The following is a 19,318-nucleotide window of genomic DNA, read 5'->3' on the forward strand; positions in this document are numbered from 1 at the left end:
ATTTTTGTGTATTATTTTTTATGTGTCCCAAATATTCTGCTACATGACATTAACTACCAAGGCTTAAGATTATTATATAAAAATGAGAAAATATGCCTCCATAGTTTCTTTCCCGTTAAGAACTACATTCCCCATGCCCCCATTGGCACGGTCGCTGTTTCTACGTCATATGTTGTCCTTCGTCACGCGGCGGAGCCGTTGGACAGTCCACTGGAGCCGCAGCAGTAACATGGCAGATGAAGAGGAGTCGCCGCCGGAGCCCAGCGCCGTCTCTCCTCTGGGCAGCCCTCACACCGGGCGGCCTCTCTCCGTTTCCTTCTCTGAGAGCGTTCAACCGGCCGTCGGGATGATGAGCCAACTCCTAACCCAGCCGTCCTCCCTGAAGTTCGACAAAAACATCAAACAGGCATTTTACAACACCGGTGCTATGATCTTCGTGGCTATCTGCTGCGGGGCGGCGGTGCTGGTTTACTTCATCCTAGAGGCCTTCCTCCGCCCGCTGCTGTGGGCAGTGCTCTGCGGCACCTTCCTCCACCCATTCAAGCACTCCCTGGCTCGGCTGGGCCGTTCATGGCTCAGCGGCCTGCAGGACACCGGGACTCCCATCGTCGTGGGGACCCTACTGGTCCCCGTGTGGTGCGTTAACTACGGGGTGGAGGCGATGGGCAGGCTGGTTCTGAAGAGGCTCACGGTGCTGCTGGTGATCGGCGCCGGGGCGCCACTGGTTTACTTCCTTTACCTGTTCTGGAGTGTCATCGGTATGCAGGTGATCCTCGGACACGTCTGCTGGGTCATCGGCGTCCTGCTGGACTGCTTCCACGCTGTGTGGGTGAGCAGAGTCCTCCCTGTCACAGTTTGAACAAAAAGCCTGTTGTTGTCATTCAGAGTAAACAAGCTCAGCTGGGTCTCATGGCTCTAACCAGAGGCGTAGCAAGAACATTTTAATAAGGGTTAGGGGTGGCTGATAGTGGATATAGGTGCCAGAACCTCAGGGTCGATCTACACTGTTGCACAAGGAAAATGAACAATCACAACATCCATATTTTCTAAATAAAGACAAACTTTACTTTCCTGCAGCCTTTGCTAACAAATAGACACGTATTTAAATATCCATGCTGTCTAAATTAAAGGTATAGTGGACAAAATCCTTTCAGTTTTGAATTCTGGGGTGAACATCTTATTCATTGTCATTACTAACCTACTTTTATTAAAAATCCCTCTGCATATGATTTATAGTTACATGTACTAATATCTACATTAGTACATGTAACTTATTAAAGTAGTTATTTATCTCTGATTTCAGTGAAGATTTTCTCTTTACCCCATATAAGACGAGATCTAGTTCTGAAAAAAGCATGAATTCTGTATTTATCTTTAATGTTAGTATATTGATGTGCATAGTTAACCACAGTGTTTTTGTTGGCAGGTAATTGTTTACATATAGAAATTAAAATGTTAAATAAGTTAGAACATTCCACTTGAGAGTTTTACTGCTGCCACCGTCTGTATTAGAGGGAAAAATAGGGGTGGTCACAGGGGTGGCCAATAATTGCATAAGGGTGGTTAATGGCCACCCCTGGCCCCCCTTCTAGCTCCGCCCCTGGCTCTAACTATTCCCAGAAATACTTATGGTATACCCGGTAAGACTTGTAAGCAGCCCTGCCCTGTTACATGTATAATAACACCTATAGGATACTGTAAATAAACTTCAGATCAACCAGACTTACTGATCATCAAAAATGTATTATGATCTTTAATGTCTTAGTGATACAGTTTATTAAATAAAGCAGTGATTTTTTTTTCCAAGAAAACCTGCAATTTGATTTGGTTGTTGCCTGATCTAAATTCATTTATTTCCAGTGTCTGGTTGATTAACATCTTATTATTTCAAAGCAGTCCTCGAGGATGAACCCTGCTTTGCAACAAACAAATCCAACTTCTATGTGCTTTTAAATACAGCATGTTCTCATTCTAAAGCTGCTGTTTTGACACCAAGTAATATATTATTTTTGAGATATTTCCCCCCCCTTACAGATTTCTGTTGTGTGTTTTTTTTTAAATCTAAATTTTTTGGATTATCAGTATAATCTCAGCGTCACAGAAAACAAAATAAAAAAAATGAGTAAAAACAAATTAAAGCTTTCAAATCAGGATTTTGTTTATCAGAGGAAAAAAAAAAAAGCATAATTCTATATATGTGGATTCACAGACACACCAGAATTGGGCTTGTCTCACTTCAGCTGTTCAAGACTGACCCAAAACAGGTTGACCAATCATTTAACAGTATTAAAGGAATAGTACACCGAAAACATGATTAGCCTTCATTTTCTACTCACCCCCATGCTGAACAACACTCTGGAGTACTTTTTTGATATCTCAAATGCATCTGGAGATCTGGGAGGCTTCTTGCTGTCTGCTGACATTCAAATAATGGAGGTCCATGGCGCCCGAGACAGAAAGGTCCACAAAAAACGTGTCAATATTCCTCCATACTGCTCGTCCAATGTATTCCAAGTGTCCTGAGTGGGTAGCATCCAGAATTTACTCGAAACGAAGTCATTTAGAATGTTTTTAGAGCATAAACAGTAGTGTATAGGATTTCCTGAAAGCGCCCCCATGCGCGCTCACGACGCTACGGAAGCCGGCACACCAAACCAGCGCATTCAGCTCGGCAAAGAACTCATGCTCTTCCTCAACACTGAAGTCCTCAGACATTTTTCTTTCGTTGTTTCTTTCTTTGCACAGGTAAACAGCACATTTCTTCTTCTACGCTTGCATTATTGGAAGAGCAGACGCTGAATGCGCACTTTCATCTGGTTTGGTCTGCCGGCTTCCGTAGCGTCCTGAACGCGCTGGCGCGCGCTTTCAGGAAATCCTATACACTACTGTTTATGCTCTAAAAACATTCTAAATGACTTCGTTTCGAGTAAATTCTGGATGCTACCCACTTGGAATACATTGGACGAGCAGTATGGAGGAATATTGACACGTTTTTATGGACTTTTATGGACCTTTCTGTCTCGGGCGCCATAGACCTCCATTATTTGAATGTCAGCAGACAGCAAGAAGCCTCCCAGATCTCCAGATGCATTTGAGATATCAAAAAAGTACTCCAGAGTGTTGTTCAGCATGGGGGTGAGTAGAAAATGAAGGCTAATCATGTTTTGGGTGTACTATTCCTTTAAGGTTTAAGGCAGGTGATATAGCTGTGAGAGAGAAAAAAAAAACAACAAAATTAAAGCTGCAAGCAGATTGGGCGGCACATGCAGCTTAGTACCTCTCAGCCTAGGACCCACGCACCACTGTCTCCATGCCTAAATCCCACCCTTCTAACAGCAGTTCTAGCCATTTCATATTCCATAGGAACAAACCTATATGAACAAAGTATTCACCTCCTTTTGTTTAGTCATAAATTAAAGCTACTAGGGCTGCAACTAACGATCATTTTGACAATTGATTAATTGGTTGATTATTTTTTTGATTAATCAATTAATTAGGGCAAAAAGTTCCTCAAAGAAGTTTTTTTTTTACAGAACTATGTAAAACTAAAACATTTCAATTTGAGGAGAGCTGGATTGAGGATATTGATGGATGAAAAAAGGTTTATATTAAATGTAAAACATTTATATATATATAGTTTTTTTTTTTTTTTACAATTCTGGTATACTTCCTAAATCCAGTTGTTCGATCAAATAAAGGCATGTTTTAGAGTCTATATTCCAGTTAATGATTAACTGATCAACAAATTAGTTGACAGTTTTTAATATTCAATTAATCCAATTAATTCATCCCTAAAACCAAAGCTGTGTAACTCTTGTCTCTTCATTTAGGTGTCATATGTTTTGTTGCCTAACAAGTTATGGGAGCTCTGACTTCCATATACTGTAGTGGCGCTCTAGGATCTAATGACCTATTCAGCAACAGATCTGACCCAAGTAACATAGCTTGCTATCAATCAAATTACTTGGGAGACACCAACCACTCATCCAGGTCAGGGGAAAAGCCCTGCAGCCTTCAGGTAGAGTCAGTGTTTAAAATTCAGCAAAATGAAAGAGAAGGAGCAAAAATAGTCTCTGCTTTAGAGTTCTAAACCACAGCTTGTTTTGAAACAAGCAAATTAATTAAACACATATAAATCATTAGAATGATACATTTTGATGAAAATAATGGTTGACCAAAAAAAAAAAATGACCAAAAAACTTACAGAGAACCTAAAAGTATACACAAAAAATGGGACAGGAAACCTTAAAATGCCTCCATTGTTTTATTATTCTGTATTCCTCTTACTCTTTAGGTGTGCAGTGTAGTGTTTGGCTACTTGCTGGCCGTCTGTTTCAAGTGGAGTCCCCAAACTGAGGGATACCTGAGGGCTCTGGCTCTTCCTGTTTGGGCTGCACTAGTCTTCTACATTGGTGAGTCAGGACCTGTTTAGGCATATATTCTTGTGCATTTCTCTAAACGGCTTCCTTTTTTTTTTTTTACGTGGGTGTGTAAGTTTGATCTCACTTTTTTTACTTGAGTGCAAGAGGCAGAAGAGAATGTCTTGTCCCCACATGTCCTCTGGGCTGAGCACGTGCAGAATCACCAGTAAGATGAGGAAGTCAGGCTTTATTTATAGCTCACTTTTAAGGGATGCTAAAAAAAGTAATGTTGACCTTTAGGTGTGAAATATTAAAAGTGGTGCTAGCTCTCTAGAAGTACTAGCGAAGCAAACCACATCGTTATTGTGATGCTTACATACATTTCATTTTAAAATGGTTTTCCTTCTATGATAAAGCAAAGAGCTGCTAAAAGGTCACCCATTCTTATCAAGATCCTGACTTAGACAGTCTGCAACAGATAAAGGAGCAGGTTTTTCCATTTGTGAGGAAGAAGCCATGTCCCCACTTACATTTTTCTGTCTTGTTTAGTGTCTCTCACCGGCTCGTGGAGGGTGCCAATATTCATGGTGGTGGTGGCGCTCCTCATTGTCGGCTCCCAGGAAAAACCTCCTGTTCCAGGAAAAGGTAAAACCTTATGGACTCAAATAAACACCATATATGGTGAAACAAAAAGGAAGGAGAACCATTCAATGTGTTGCAACATAGAAAGTGTTTACTGATGATCATTATTTTTTTTCTTTTCAGCTCATATAAACTCCTTTTCTTTGCTTAATAATCACATTAGTGTTAATTATTAAAGTTATAAATATTTCCTGAAACGATTAAACCAGCTTGTGAATGATATATTGATCAGAATCTCTTTTTCTTGCTTTGCTCCTTGTAACAATGGAAAAGACTGATCCTCAAAATGTTTATGAATTTTGTCTTTCTGGTGTGTCAGATGCAGCCAGTACTCAAATGAGGTTGCAGTAGTTATATACTTATGAGGATGAGTGGTAACAAATCAAAAGGAGACAGTTTTAGTATTTGACTACAGTGAGGATTGTACTGTCCTATTTAAAGATGCACAAAATATTCAGTTTTTACTTGCTTTCAAAGCCATGTTCTCCCACCTTAGGAGAGCTGCCAGGACAGATGCTCTCATTGGCTGCAAACACCATTTACATGGCCATTTCCTGCAGCAACTTGCAGCCAAAAACAGAGCCCAGCGAGACTTCCAGCACAGGTAATTATTCTTTGTCCTCTTAAATTGGAAAGAAAAAATTTGGTAGAGTTTTGGATATTTTAGGAGTGAAAGCAATTACTGTAGATATTATAAACAACCCTGTCCTACCATAGCTAACAGTCAGCATTATTCTGACAAGGAGCTTGTATTGCTGTGAACTAAATTCACTAATAAATTCACAAACTAAAGCTCACTGGTTGAATGCCAAACGTCTGAAGGCCGACATTTTAAAGTCATTTCAAAGATCATGTATTGGATTTATCTCTGGATTTGAGCTAACTTTTTCTGACATACAGATCGTAACCTAAATATCTTGAATTTCTCTTCCTCTATGTTTATTCTGTTGTCCTGTTGGAAGGTCAACCTTGATCCCAGTCTCAGTTTGTTCTCAGTATCTAACAAACTTACAAGGAAGAGTTCTATTGAACCTTTCTCTCCAATATCTCTGACCAGTTTAAGGCTGATGCCGCTAGATGTCATGGTGATAATGTTCAGTGTTACTCTACTCGGTACCATAGAGTTTTCTGGAACATACTGTCAACAGGTGGTCCAACCCAAACATTTCTGGGATACCATGCACCTGTTGGAAGCTTTTTTTGATTATCCGATTAAAGCTCTCCTAGAATGGCCTGACAGTTTTAGTTGCCTGCCATTATTTAATAGCTTTGTAGTTCTGCCTACTCTGATTGTTTGTAAATGAAGGATTAAACCTGCTTTGTGAGCTGTTAAAAGCTTGGGATTTTATATTGTACCCTAATCTTGCATAAAGCTGAACTCTGTTTACTAATCAGGGGACTTTGATTGTAAATTAGTTTCATTGGATTTTATTGATGATATCATAGTAAAATTGGTTTGAATCTTTTTTTTTTTTGCTTCCTCTTTCTTTCACTTTACAGTTCTGCACTGCTGCTCTGTCATACAAATCACAGTAGTTGGACATTGGGGATTCTAACAAAATGTGAAAATGCTTTTTTTCTGCATTGGGTTTGTTTGTTTGTTTGTACATGTTTGTGGTCCATCAGGAGGTCCACTGCCTTCCACCCCAGGCATCCCTCACCCCTTCAAGGGCAGTCTACAGCTGAAAGAGAAAAGCAGTCGGAAAGCCAGCGACATTTACTTCATCTTGCTGGTCTGGGCCATCGTTCTGGTCCAGATGTGGCTAAACTTCTGGATCCTACAGCTGCTTCCTATCCCTGTGGCTGGTAACACGCACACTCTAATTGAATCACTTTCAAGTGACAAACGTCCACTGTAGTTACCTTTGCCACCTTGGTGCTTCAGTTTGGATGTTGAAGAAGCTGGTCGTCCACTTTGGTGTGAAGAGCTTTGCAGAGCGGACCCTGAGCTCATGGTGGACCTTGTTGGAGAAGTTTGTACGGGAACGCGAAGAGGCCTTGTTGCCTGGGCCAATTAAAGGCCTCGCTCAGTTCCTGCTGCGCATCGACACCAAGGTAAGGCATCCTGGCAGTCTGTAGTTATTTTTTTTGCTGTATTTTTTTCCATCGTTTCTGACATTATCAAACAAACACACATTGATTACATGATAGTAAATATTAGGTTATTTTGTACTGTTTATTGCCACTTTCCCCAGTGATAGTCCTCAGTGGACGAATGAATCAGAAATGTGCTGGATAAGTGCACAAAGGTTACAGTAGTATTCAAAACCCCTGATCTAATATTGAAGCTTTGTGTCAATTGTTGATTGTCTTGCCAAATGTTTCACAAAACCACTTGTTAAAACCCTCATCATAGAAAAGTCAGCTACGAGTAATAAGAAATTATTAAGAAGTGTGATTCTCCAAAACTGTCTTCTTCAGTTTTCAGGAAAGTCTTTTTGAAATTAAAATCTTCAAAACATAGGAGGCCAGCCCATTGCCAGTCTCAAGGATGAAATTGTACATTTTGCAGTTATTTTCATTTTCCTTTACTATATATGACCATTCTCTTTCTTTAAGACTAAAATATTGGTTTATCTAGAAATCTAGAAAAGTTGATTTAAGGAAACCAGATAAAGCATTTTAAATTAATTATAGTATAAAAAATATTCAGCCTCATGCAAGAACCGTTCATGCAAACAACTTTGTTCTTAAATCATTCTTACAAGTGATTTAGGAGAAACTGTTGCATTCACCATTTTTCTCCTATTTCTAATCTTCTCTTTGGTACCAAAACATTTTAAAAGTGCTCTGCACATGACCTAGAAGTCTTGCACAATCAGTCAGCTGTTATACAAACTTAGTTTTTTTAGGCACAGGTGGACTGCATCATTTACTGAAGTTAAGGATGTTTGTTGAATTTGACTTGTTGCATTCAAAAAGCCCACGGTAGGAGAAAATTAAGAAGAAATTATGACGGGAATACAAAAATCTTGTTGCATGAGCCCCATTATCTCCAAATTAAAATTTCAGTCTCTTATGCTGATTGAAGCGTTTGCTGACAAGTCCAATTCTTCATCAAAGTCATTGTCCTGTATATGCTTTGAAACTCTGTAGCTTTTAGGCACAGTAAAAACGCATTTCAAAATGATACCTTACAAATAAACCATTAAAGGAGATTAATTTTTTTTAGCACTGTAAAGGGTTAGAAATGAATACTCTGACATTGTTAAATAAGCTGAATACCTTTTGCCAAGTCTGTAGTACTTAGTTTTGCAAGCATTCATTCAAAAAGAGGCCATGATCTATAAACCTGGTTAAGTAATAAAAAGCCACCTGACTAGTTTGTGTTGTTGCAATGTGGTTACATAGAGACAGAGAATACCTCAACACAGAGAATTGAGCTCAGTCTGGGAGCTTTTTGCCACTTAAATAAGGATAGAGGCTTGAGTTAGATTTAAAAAAAAAAAAAACTAGAATGACTCAAAAACCTTGGTTAAGACCACTGATATTTATCTTTAATATAACCAGTCACATTCAGCGTGTACTAAAGAGCTTACTTTGATTCAAAATGGGTTTTGTCACTCTTATTTAATGTATCAACTGTAAAGTAGATTTACATCGATGACTCTAAGCTCCCCAGAGTTTTGTAGTCATGGATTTGCTGTTATCACTCCATTTCAAAACCTTATAGAAGTCATTTTCAGGAGCAGCTGCTGTGGAAAGTTTTAAAACACCAACTGGACGAAGCATTCGGCACCAACCGGAGGAGGATAGTGAAGTTATATCTAAAAATAGAGCTTAATGGAGAGCAAAGGCCAGATGAATGCTGATTAAATATGTTTCTTTGAACTGTCAAACTTGTATTATCGGTACTATTTGTTATCAGCATTACAAACTAAGCCAAACTATATGGAAATAGAACATATAGATGTTTTATTGCATTTCATTGTTGTCCTAATTTATACTTATTTAAAGTTTTTTATTTTCTATAAAGTTGGATGCAGTTGTGTGTCAGCAGCCTTTCCTCAGACCACTGCAGTCTCTTTGTACATCCAATAATAAGATCCTGCCTGCCGCAGTGTTTCCTCTCAGTGTTTGTACCCAAATGGAGAATTTCTTCCTGTCTTATGGGGGGCATGTTGCACAGACCTCCAATAACAATCTTCCCAATGTCTCTTTGTCTTCTCCCTAAGCTCTGGCATTGGCTTAACAAGCAGGTAAACAAGCGCCTGTGTATGAGAGAACACAAGGGTGAAGAATTAACCTCCATCTACATGTGGGTGTGTGTGAAGGCGTGAGCACACCTGTTAGCTGCTTGGACTGGCTTCCTTTTGTTTATCCTGCTCCATCCACTGTCATATCCCTCTCATCTCTGCCTCTTGTCTCGCTGCTCTCCTGCTTCCTTTTTTTTTTTTTTTTACTTTGGCAGGAAGCTGCTGCAGGGAGGAGGAGGTGGTGGTACTTGTTGCCCCCCCCACTGCACCCCTGATTCCCCCCCTTCTGTATCTTTCCTGCTTTGATCCTGCTGGCAGATTTGTTTTGAGACTGTGTGAGCAGCATGGAGAGATGGCTGATGTAAAAAGAGCAGCCAAGAGTGGGAGGAGAGGAGTGTTTTTGAAATGCAGGTTCAGAGAATAGTAATGGGGACACAGAGCAGCTTTGGATAATATTTACACAAATATTCCGTCCAAATAGCTTTAAAACATTATAAGATGTTCTTTTTTTAAATTAGATGGATTGCTTGCTATGCAGTTAAAAAACAAAAGGATGTGCAGGTCTAATTAATTCATCATATTGAAGTGTTGCAAATGTTTTATGTAAATTACTACCAATTTTATGATTATTTTTTGTTTTGTCTTCCAATAATCACAAACTAATCTTCATAAAAGAAATTCCAATTGATGCCTGATAAAGCAGCTCCAGATTTCCCACTCAACCCGCACCGTGATAAAAGATGTGTGGAGCTTTTAAGAAAAAACATTGAATACAACTTCTTAATCTCACACTGAAAACATTTAGAAGAATCAGTTTTTTCCCCAAACATTTATTCAGTGAGCAAGAAAAAAAAAATTACCCTCAATTATGAAATAATTTTTTCCCTCCCAAATCAACAGTGATATACTTTATAACCCTCCCATTTATCTCAACTAGCAGCTGACCTGTGGTTTTTCTGAAGGGTTTTGGTTTCAGGAGGACTTTATAGAAACTGATTCTATCCTCTGAAAATTTTTTTTTGAAAGCGGCTTAGTTAGAGTGAATCAGAATCGTATAATTGATGTCAAGCATTCGAACAAAGTTAGCAGAGGACGAAAAACCTCACCACAGCATCAAAGAACCTCCACCATACTGGGAACTGTCTGTGATCCAAACACCTTTAGTGTCTGTTTCTGAAATCCTCAGTCAGTCTTATCCAACCAGCAACATAAACTCGGCATCTGTACGTTTGTTTTCACTAAGTCAAGAAACTCTTTAAACAGGCGTCTCTCCCAAACAATCAGTGGCATCCAGATCAAGTCTGCTGGGTGTCATCAGCACCTAGTGACCCAGATATGCTGATCTCCATTAACCATACACTCCTGACTTACAAAGATCAACCCAGATCTGCCCTATTCTCAATAAAATCATATTCCCTCATGTTTCCCATTTCGAAGAGTAGCTAAAAGAAATGTGTCTCTATATCAGATAATAATTGAATATAGAGAAACTGTCAAGTCATCCCTTAATAGTTTCAGTAAAGGAGAAACATAATTTTAAAGCCTGCTTTATCCATGTTTATATTATGGAAATTGTCTGTAAATGTTCTGATAGACTTTCTGAATTTGTCAGTGTGAGATTTTGTCACTGCAGGGAAATATATAACATAAGAACGGACTTTGAATCAGAATCCAAATCAAGTTTATTATTTTATTAAGTAGGTTTGCACTTACAAGGAATTTGACTTGGTGTAGATGATGCAGATAAATTATATATATACATCTACTGTACAGAGTACAGAATTTGAAGTTACCGTATATACAATATACACAATATTATTATTATGATTGGACTATGATTGTGGTCCAATTTGGTCCAGTTGTTATGTTCTCATGTCAGCGTCAGATCTTTATTGAAAAAGATGATTTCTCTGAATGAAGGAATTTGCGTTAGATTTATATGTGACCACAGTGAACTCAAAGTGCCTTCTTTGAGCTCAGAGAGGAACTCTACTGAAATAAACCCAATAAAGAATAAAACTATATCGAAACCCTGATATTGACTTTTTTTTATTAATAAAGCTTTAGTTCATTTGTATTCTTCTTATTCGTTTTGGCCTGATGTACATTCATTGTAGTGAGTTGGTTAATCTACTTATGAAAGTGACCATAAACCTGCAGCTGCCATGCAGCAGCTGCTGCACTCACTGCCACATCATAACCTCTCATGTCATATTAATGCACTGATGCTTTAGGTCACCTGCTAACAGCTCCTCCAGACTTTCACTGGGGACTCAAAAAAATCCAATGCTTTATGAGAAGGAAGATCTGATGGAAAACACTGAGAAACCTGAGTTAATAATCCCCCCAAAAAACAATGAGTAAATTAGTTATAAATCGTTTCTTTACCCAAATGTGCTGTGATGTGTTCAGTATTTTGTATGTAAAATAATCAGGAGAATGAGACAGTTACTTTGCTTTTTTAGGAAAGATTGCAAAACAAATAAGAAACCTGTGAGATTTGGATTTCTTGAGGTAATAAAACAAGAAAAAGAAGCCAAAAAAAAACAAACATATTTTCCCTTTGCAATCTAATTTTAATGTCTCTATACAGTCTGGGCACTCTCCTGAAAAGATCAATGTGTTTCTGGGCTTTAAGAAGGAATAACATGGCTTATAAAATGTGGCTGAGCCAATTTTTTTCAAAACAGCATCAGCTGTAGACACACATTCTCAGTTTAATACTGCATATGAAGAACATTCATGTTAGGGTTCAGACCTGCTCACTCAGCCACCTTCTATCTCTGGGCTTTAGATGGGATCCTTTAAAACCAAAGGGTTTTTTATGACGTGGGGGAGGGGACCCAGGTTTCTCCATGTGTCTTATATTTGTGGATTTAAAATCCTCCAGAAATGTCCTAAAATATCTTCTCTGCTTTTCCATCTCTTCTCTCTTTCCTTTGTTTGTCTCCTTTTCTATAAACGCTTAGATGATTGTGTGGTTGGAGAGATCGCTGGATAAAATCATCAGCATCTTTATCATCTTCCTCCTGGTTACAGGGACCCTGCTCATGGCTCTTCTGCTCACTGCTATGGTCAGTTTTCTTTTGTTTATCTCACTTGCCGTTGCATCAACTGTAACCTGGATACACAAGCAGCTTCTCCCTCCTTAGGTTCATCAGGAAAGTGCTCACATTATCGAGGTAACCAGCAACCTCATCAACGAGACTCTTTCCAATCATCCAGAATGGGCCAAGTAGGTTTTTGTTCATCGATCTTGTTTGTGAGACAGCAACATGCGTATTTTCTCTTCACATATTCATCTATTTATCTAGTTGGCTTCCAGAAGCTCGTGTCGTGCAGAAAGCTCTGAATTCAGCTGCTACCAATGTTTACCAGCATGGGAGGGAATGGATAACACAGAAGGTAAGCAATTAACGATAAATGTAAAAACTGAAGGCTGGAGCACAATAAGAAATTTAAATTTGTGTGCAGCTTCATAAGATGTTGGGAGATAAGGTGAACAACACAGCGGTGATTGAGAAGCAGGTTCTGGAGCTTTGGGACCGACTGTACCATTCGTGGTTTGTTAAGGTGGGGGGACACTAATCGCCTCTCATACATTTATTTTCTGTATTCTGGATTTGCATCTGAAATATGATTCCTACATTGCTGCAGAACGTGACCCACTCTGGGCGACACCGTGGGAACAAGATGGCGTATCAGAGACAGAACAGCTGGTTAGGGGACATCCTGGACTGGAAGGACATTGCTTCTTTTCTGCAGGAGAACATTGAGACTCTGCTGTCTGTGAGTGTAGAATTCTGAGAAATAGAATACATACAGAATACATTTAGTTCTACATATTATTAATCTGGGACTACTCCAATCGAAACTGTTCAGGGAAAGGAGGGACGTTGAGTAGAACCTTACAAGCTGATTGGGTAAAGCAAAACCTAGTGCCTGGTCATTGTAACAAATGAAAAGGTTTGAAGTAGCAGATGACATGAGGAACCACAAGAACTTACACTTTTGCACTCTTGCTGTCCCTCTATCTTAGATAAAAATGTAGATTCTCGCTAAACAGATGTTAGCAGTAGCTACTCATCTTCCTGAGCTGTAATGTGTATTTTGGTCCGGCTGTAGCCTGCGCAGCTCGTTTACTTCACATCTCTATGTCCTGCCCTAAACCATAATACTGCAATATGATTGGCTGACCTGTGTTGGATTAGTTTCCAATGTCTAAAACGGTTGAATCACCCACTGTCTGTCCTCTAAACTTTGCCAGCTAGTTTTATGTCAGCTTGTACACCTAAATTCAGCCAATCATATATAAAAGGTCATCTGTAATTTTTTTTGGTCACAGCATCTTGATTCATATGTCACAGCTAATATACGCAATGGTTGAAATAAGAATAATTTACCATCCCATTGAGTTCCATCCCAGTGTTCAGGGGGATGGACGTCTGTGTCTTCAGCAGGCGTAGAGCTAACGGAACTGGCAGCGTTGGGAGGCAAGGGCTCAAACATGTACGGCGGTAAACCTTTTACACCAAACCAAGCTTCTGCTACCCTGGCGTCCTCTTACAGAACAACTTAGTCCCCGCTTTTCTCCTCTAAATAAAAATGTATGAGACCCATCCATGACCTCCGACACAAAACTCTCCTCCTCTCGCATGTTTGCTAAGTGCTACCTGGTCCCAATGTAATTTCCCATTGGGAACCTACAAGCACTAAGTTGCTAACTGGTTAGCAAGAGGCTTATGAGAATCTGGCCACAATCATACTTGCTTGTAAACCTTCCGCCACAACAATCCTGCCCCCTTAACGGCCAATCACATTCACTTTATTCCCTCGTGTAAAGTCGTGCACAACTCGGGAGAATTTGGAAATGCAACTGTTGGAGCAGCCGCTTCCCTACGACTTTAAGTATGGTGAAGGGCCATGATGCTGAGGGACCCTTTGAAATACCAGACCATTATAAGAATGTGTTTTTCAAAGCTTTATTGTAAAAATGACTGTTTGGAAAGGCAGTTTTTCTCTGGATGTTGATGTGTTCACCTTGTTATTGTTTTGTAGATCTTGGAGTCTCTGTGGGTGGTAATGAGCAGGAATGTTGGCCTCCTGATCTCCACCACCACCACTCTCCTCACGGTGTTGTTCCACAGTGGCACGGCTCTACTGAACTTCGCACTGAGTCTGGTATGAATCACTGGATAAACTATCTGCAAAAGGCACAGGGGAACAGTTTCTCTGATTTACTGCCAGATGTTGATGGCTGAAGAGCTGTTAAATTCAGCTGAAACATTTCAGATCCTCTTTATAATCAGACCTTATCTGTCATATTCTGAAAGATTCTAAATGAATATGTTATAATCATAAAATTATTTGCAACAGCTCTTAGTGTTAAGCTGATTTTCTTTTCCATTTTGTGAGTGTGCTCTAGTGATGAACTCCTCTCAGACCCTGGTTGTGCTGCTTTGTGTTCATGTAGGTGATTTTCCTCACCACTCTGTTCTATCTGCTGAGCTCCAGCGGTGAATACTACAAACCTGTCAAATGGGTCATCAACCTGACACCCCTCTCTCAGCCCGGACCCTCCTCCAACATCATTGGCCAGTCTGTGGAGGAGGCCATCAGGTAATAAAATGCACCATGGCTACAAAAATGAATAACGGCTCACTTCATATGGATTATTGTCTGTCTGTGTGCTTTAAAGAGGAGTGTTTGATGCCTCCCTGAAAATGGCAGGCTTCTACGGCCTCTACACTTGGCTCACCCACACCATCTTCGGCATCAACATCGTCTTCATTCCTTCCGGTGAGTGTGTGTATGTGTGGCTGTAGCAGGTTGCAGTGTTATTAAATTCTCTGTGCTGAACGGCTCATTCTTCCCTGGCCTGAAGCTCTGGCTGCCATCCTGGGTGCTGTGCCATTTCTGGGGACCTACTGGGCGGCCGTGCCGGCTGTGTGTGACCTGTGGCTGGCACAGGGGGAAGGCGTCAAGGCTGTGCTGCTGCTCATCTGCCATCTGCTCCCGACATATTTTGTGGACACGGCCATCTATTCTGATATATCAGGGTACATATGCATAAAGATTTGTCAAACAAATTTTAGCAGGATGTGTCTGACTGGGTGTATTGTTCACCGGACCTGGAAGTTGGCCTCATAAAATGAAACACTTCAGCAGGTGTCTCTGCTTTCTGTCCATCTCTGCTTGAAGGAGACAAAAGTATTCAGACCTTAAGACTTATTCTGGTTTGTCAAAACTGACCCAAAACCTAATGGTCGTTTGGGGTTTTTAATGGGTCAGACCATACCTAAGTAGTGCCTTAGTGGAGGGAAATTATACATGATTTTTATGTTTTATAAGTAAAACCCTAAATAAATATGATATTGATTTATATTTAGCCCATTCTATATTCTAATACTCCTAAATAAAATCTAGTTCCGCTAATGAAGTCCAAAAGTCACATAATTAGTAAAAACAGTCCACCTGGGTGTAAATTAATCCCAATATGGATCTAGCTAATCTGATTTTAGTTTGAAATGTTTATTAGGAGATTAGAGAACAAGCTGCCTGATGAAGACCAAAGTGCAGACAACACAGGTTGCAAAGCAGACCTCCAAGCTTTCATCCCTGTAATACAGCAGAATATTAATCATTGTTTCTGTTTCTCAGAGGGGGGCATCCATACCTCACAGGCCTTGCGGTTGCAGGTGGGGCGTACTATCTTGGCCTGGAGGGGGCGATCATTGGGCCCATCCTCCTCTGCATCCTGGTGGTGGCAGCAAACATCTATAGCGCCATGCTGATGAGTCCAAGCTCTGCACTACCTACACCAGTTCAGCACAGTTGGCCCACACACCCAATGAGGTACACACTCACACTCATCCATGTCTGATGAAATTATTAATCCAGGGCGGTCAAATTCAAACACACCTGGATCAAATGGATTAATTACCTCCTCAGCATTCAGTAAAGAGTCCAGTCCCAACTCTGCGTGTTCCTGCTGATAGGTAGGAGTGCGTAGTGTGTCCCAATTGTCCAGCGCAGTATTTCGCTGAGCCTTTTCTAATACAAAAAAATTATATATATTTATAATTTGAAATGTATTAATTATTCAGTCTCTAACTATTAAATTCAATAATTATTTATGAATAAGGATCTGATATAGAAAAAAAAATTTATGAACAGTAATCCTCAGTCGTACCCACTTTAAATCTATTAAATGGCTAATTCCTCGACAGCTAAAGAAACCCAATCTGAAATACCCTACAAAATAATCGCTGGTTTTCAATTTATAACTTATTTATATCTTATTTGTAGCAGATGTCTATGGATTTTGTCAAACTAAAGGGGAAACAGTTGACCATATATTTTTCCTGTGTATTCTAAATAATGCTGGTCTGGCCCAATTACACTGCATTTACACTCTGGACTATTAAATGAGAAAATATCATATCTCTACAAATTGAAAGGAATCAATCTGTCCTTTATCTGTTTTATTTAATGACTTCCCTATCAAAACATTGAAACCATTAACACAGGGTTCCCGCAGGTCATTAAAAGTCATTAAATTATTATTTTTTAAATTAATTATTACATTTATAAAAACAATTTCGTGAGATATACCAGATATAACTGCTTTCGTGTTTTTGCGAGGAGAAAAAGCTAGAGAATGGGGAAAATGCAAATTTCAACAAAGTGGCTGGAAAACGAGGAATTCGGTTTCCAGCTGTGTTGAGATATATATATATATTTATATATATATAAAAAAGGAGACATCGGTACTTGTTGAAGGCATTAAAAATTTTTCTAAGAGCATTAAATTAGAGTTACTCGTTTCTGTATAAACCCTGCAACAAAAACTACAATGAAAATATATAATATGTTCAAATACTTATTTCAGAATTGATTTATTTTAAAGGTCTGAAATTATTCTCCATTTAAAAATAAAAACTCTTAATTTCTCAATAATTTCTCTCAGATTAGCCAGACAGCCTTTACCAAGCATCTCCTTAGTCAGTGCTCTGTTGAACACGCTGTTTTAGGTTTGCACTCCCTGTCCTCTCTAAGGTAGACCCCCCATAACCATGACAACCAGTCAGAGTTCATAAAGATAGCCCAGGTGCGCGGAATAATACATTGGATGAAGGCCATAGCTTGAATTATATGGGATCTTTAATTTTCTCTTTTCTGGTCTTTTGCTCCAGCTGTTGACTCCCCCACATGTTCCTCTGTATTTCAATGTGTATTTTGTCCCATCTCTTCACTCATATCTCCTGCATACTATTTAATTTCTTGTTTGAATGCGCTTTTGTTTAAATAAACATGAAAAAATTATTGTGTTTACAGAAGTAATCATTAAAATGCTTCATATTTCACCATACTGTATAAGTGTAAATACAAAGCTATTTATTTTTTATAACATTTTATAAACAGTGACAGGTCCGGCCATTTGCAATGTCTCCATGACGACACAGAGGCACAAGTATTTAAATCTCTCAATTCTCCAACTTTTGCATGCTAAGCCGCGCACTTATCTGACCCATTTCATAGATAGAGTTCTGCTGATGACCTGATTGTTTGTTTCAGGTGTGTTGAGTCAGTGACACGTCTAAACGCTGCAGGCGACCTGTATGACAGCTCGGGTCTAAACGGTTCAAGTTGTGCTCCATTAATTATCCTCTTGTCTTTTACTTGTAGGGCCTTCACAGAGTCCACTCCCTCTGTGCTAAAGAAGACCTCTGAGTCCAAGTAAGAGGTGGTATCCCTGCAGAACATTATGTGGCTCCAGGGAATCACTTCCCACCCTCAGAGCTCCCCTAAAGGTGAGCGGGCTCCACAGGCTCGACCCGGACCAAGAAGAGATGAAGGCGCAGCGATCCTGGTTCTGTCCGCTTCCCAGAGCGTACCGTTTCTCCAACACGCAAACCTCCTGATCACAAACCAGGTTTCTGATATTGTATAACAGAAGTTGATGCTAATCCATCATCTTTCTGAACTCAGTGCCTGATTTATTTTATAATATTGGGGGAAAAAAGCATAAAATCCTTTGGCGGTTATTTGTAAGATTATATATTTTGTCTACAAAGCCCCAGATGTCTGCGCTCCCAGGCTCAATTTCTTGTTAAGCAGCTGTTGTTCTCCCTACCTCTCTTCTCCTGGAGGCTCGGGGAAGTTTGAACTGAACTTCCTTTAGAATAAAGGTCCAACCAGGACCAAGAAAAAACATTTCTTATTGTTTAATACTTGCTAAATTAACATGCTTTTCAACTTAAAGTGATTGTAGCTGTAATTTATTGATACTGATGAGCTGCTGTTCAGGACCTAGCTTACTGCACATCATTTCATTTATTCTAATCTCTACGTCTGAGTCACTCAGACTCCAAACGATTATTTTAGATGTTCTATTTTTCAAAATTATACATAACAGGAATGGAGGTTGAAACGTTTTTATTTATATGAACTTAAATATTTTTAATGCATGCTTGGCCATGCTCTAAATCTGAGACACCCCACCTTCATCGCACCTTACTGTCCACGACTTTCACACATTGGAATGATTACTCCTGTTATAGAAACTTCACTGAGAATTGAAGCACTTTTTTGTTTTGTTTATAAATGAAGTTGTTTACATCCTGTGAAGCTTTAACAAGCCGGCAGCACAGATGTGTTGTGTTTGTACAGTGTAGTTAAACACTGATCGTTCAGCTACTGTGTTAGCTATCTGGGTTGGGCGGGGGGGTTACAGGACTGAAACCAAAGGGCACAGAGTTTAACTCAAATACTGTATGTTTTGCAACAGTTCCTATGTTTGTTTGTTTTTTTATTAATTAATATGCAGTGAATAAATTGATTATAAACTATTGCTGCTTCACAGAGCGTCTTTGTTTTTAAGATGAAAAGCTTTAAAGGAAAAGTCCGGTCATATTCAGATTTTAAATTCTTAAAGTACTTTAAATATAAACTTATTGGGGACTAGTGGACTAGTTCTCTGGCTCTATGTTTGCAATTAACATTTAGCTCCATTCATCTTCCCTTTAACTCTGACCTGCTTCCTTGTCTTTGCTGAAGAAACCCATCCCCACAGCATAATGCTCCCACCACCATGTGGACGCTCTGTTTAGGATTATG

General features: G+C 39.5%; 1 protein-coding gene and 1 long non-coding RNA gene across 3 annotated transcripts; one reads left to right on the forward strand and one right to left on the reverse strand.

Annotated features, from left to right (window-relative positions):
* On the reverse strand, positions 1 to 929 carry LOC119787268. Its single transcript, XR_005281307.1, has 2 exons — positions 473 to 929; positions 1 to 379 (listed from the first exon to the last, which is right to left on the reverse strand). It is a non-coding gene; the product is annotated as an uncharacterized LOC119787268 (long non-coding RNA).
* On the forward strand, positions 170 to 19,050 carry tmem245 (transmembrane protein 245). 2 transcript variants are annotated; one of them, XM_038291032.1, is made up of 18 exons: positions 170 to 829; positions 4,295 to 4,412; positions 4,911 to 5,006; positions 5,500 to 5,607; positions 6,630 to 6,809; positions 6,889 to 7,058; positions 9,179 to 9,202; positions 12,169 to 12,273; positions 12,352 to 12,434; positions 12,514 to 12,604; positions 12,674 to 12,772; positions 12,857 to 12,988; positions 14,258 to 14,380; positions 14,673 to 14,818; positions 14,898 to 14,998; positions 15,084 to 15,258; positions 15,860 to 16,054; positions 17,888 to 19,050. In XM_038291032.1, exons 1-18 carry the CDS (start codon positions 170 to 172, stop codon positions 17,940 to 17,942), a joined length of 2,661 nt encoding a protein of 886 aa, XP_038146960.1. In that variant the 3' UTR covers positions 17,943 to 19,050. The 2 variants fall into 2 exon arrangements, with proteins under 2 accessions (XP_038146960.1, XP_038146961.1); XM_038291033.1 differs by lacking the exon at positions 9,179 to 9,202.
* The last annotated feature ends 268 nt before the right edge of the window (positions 19,051 to 19,318 follow it).

The sequence above is a fragment of the Cyprinodon tularosa genome, unplaced genomic scaffold (assembly GCF_016077235.1).
Source record: "Cyprinodon tularosa strain WSP-4 unplaced genomic scaffold, ASM1607723v1 ctg291, whole genome shotgun sequence".
NCBI lineage: Eukaryota > Metazoa > Chordata > Actinopteri > Cyprinodontiformes > Cyprinodontidae > Cyprinodon > Cyprinodon tularosa.

Coding starts and splice junctions, on each gene's coding strand:
- tmem245 (XM_038291032.1), top strand. CDS start 170: ATGTTGTCCTTCGTCACGCGGCGGAGCCGTTGGACAGTCCACTGGAGC. Junction 4,413..4,910: donor TGCACTAGTCTTCTACATTG/GTGAGTCAGGAC, acceptor TGTCTTGTTTAG/TGTCTCTCACCGGCTCGTGG. Junction 12,274..12,351: donor CTCTTCTGCTCACTGCTATG/GTCAGTTTTCTT, acceptor CTCCCTCCTTAG/GTTCATCAGGAAAGTGCTCA.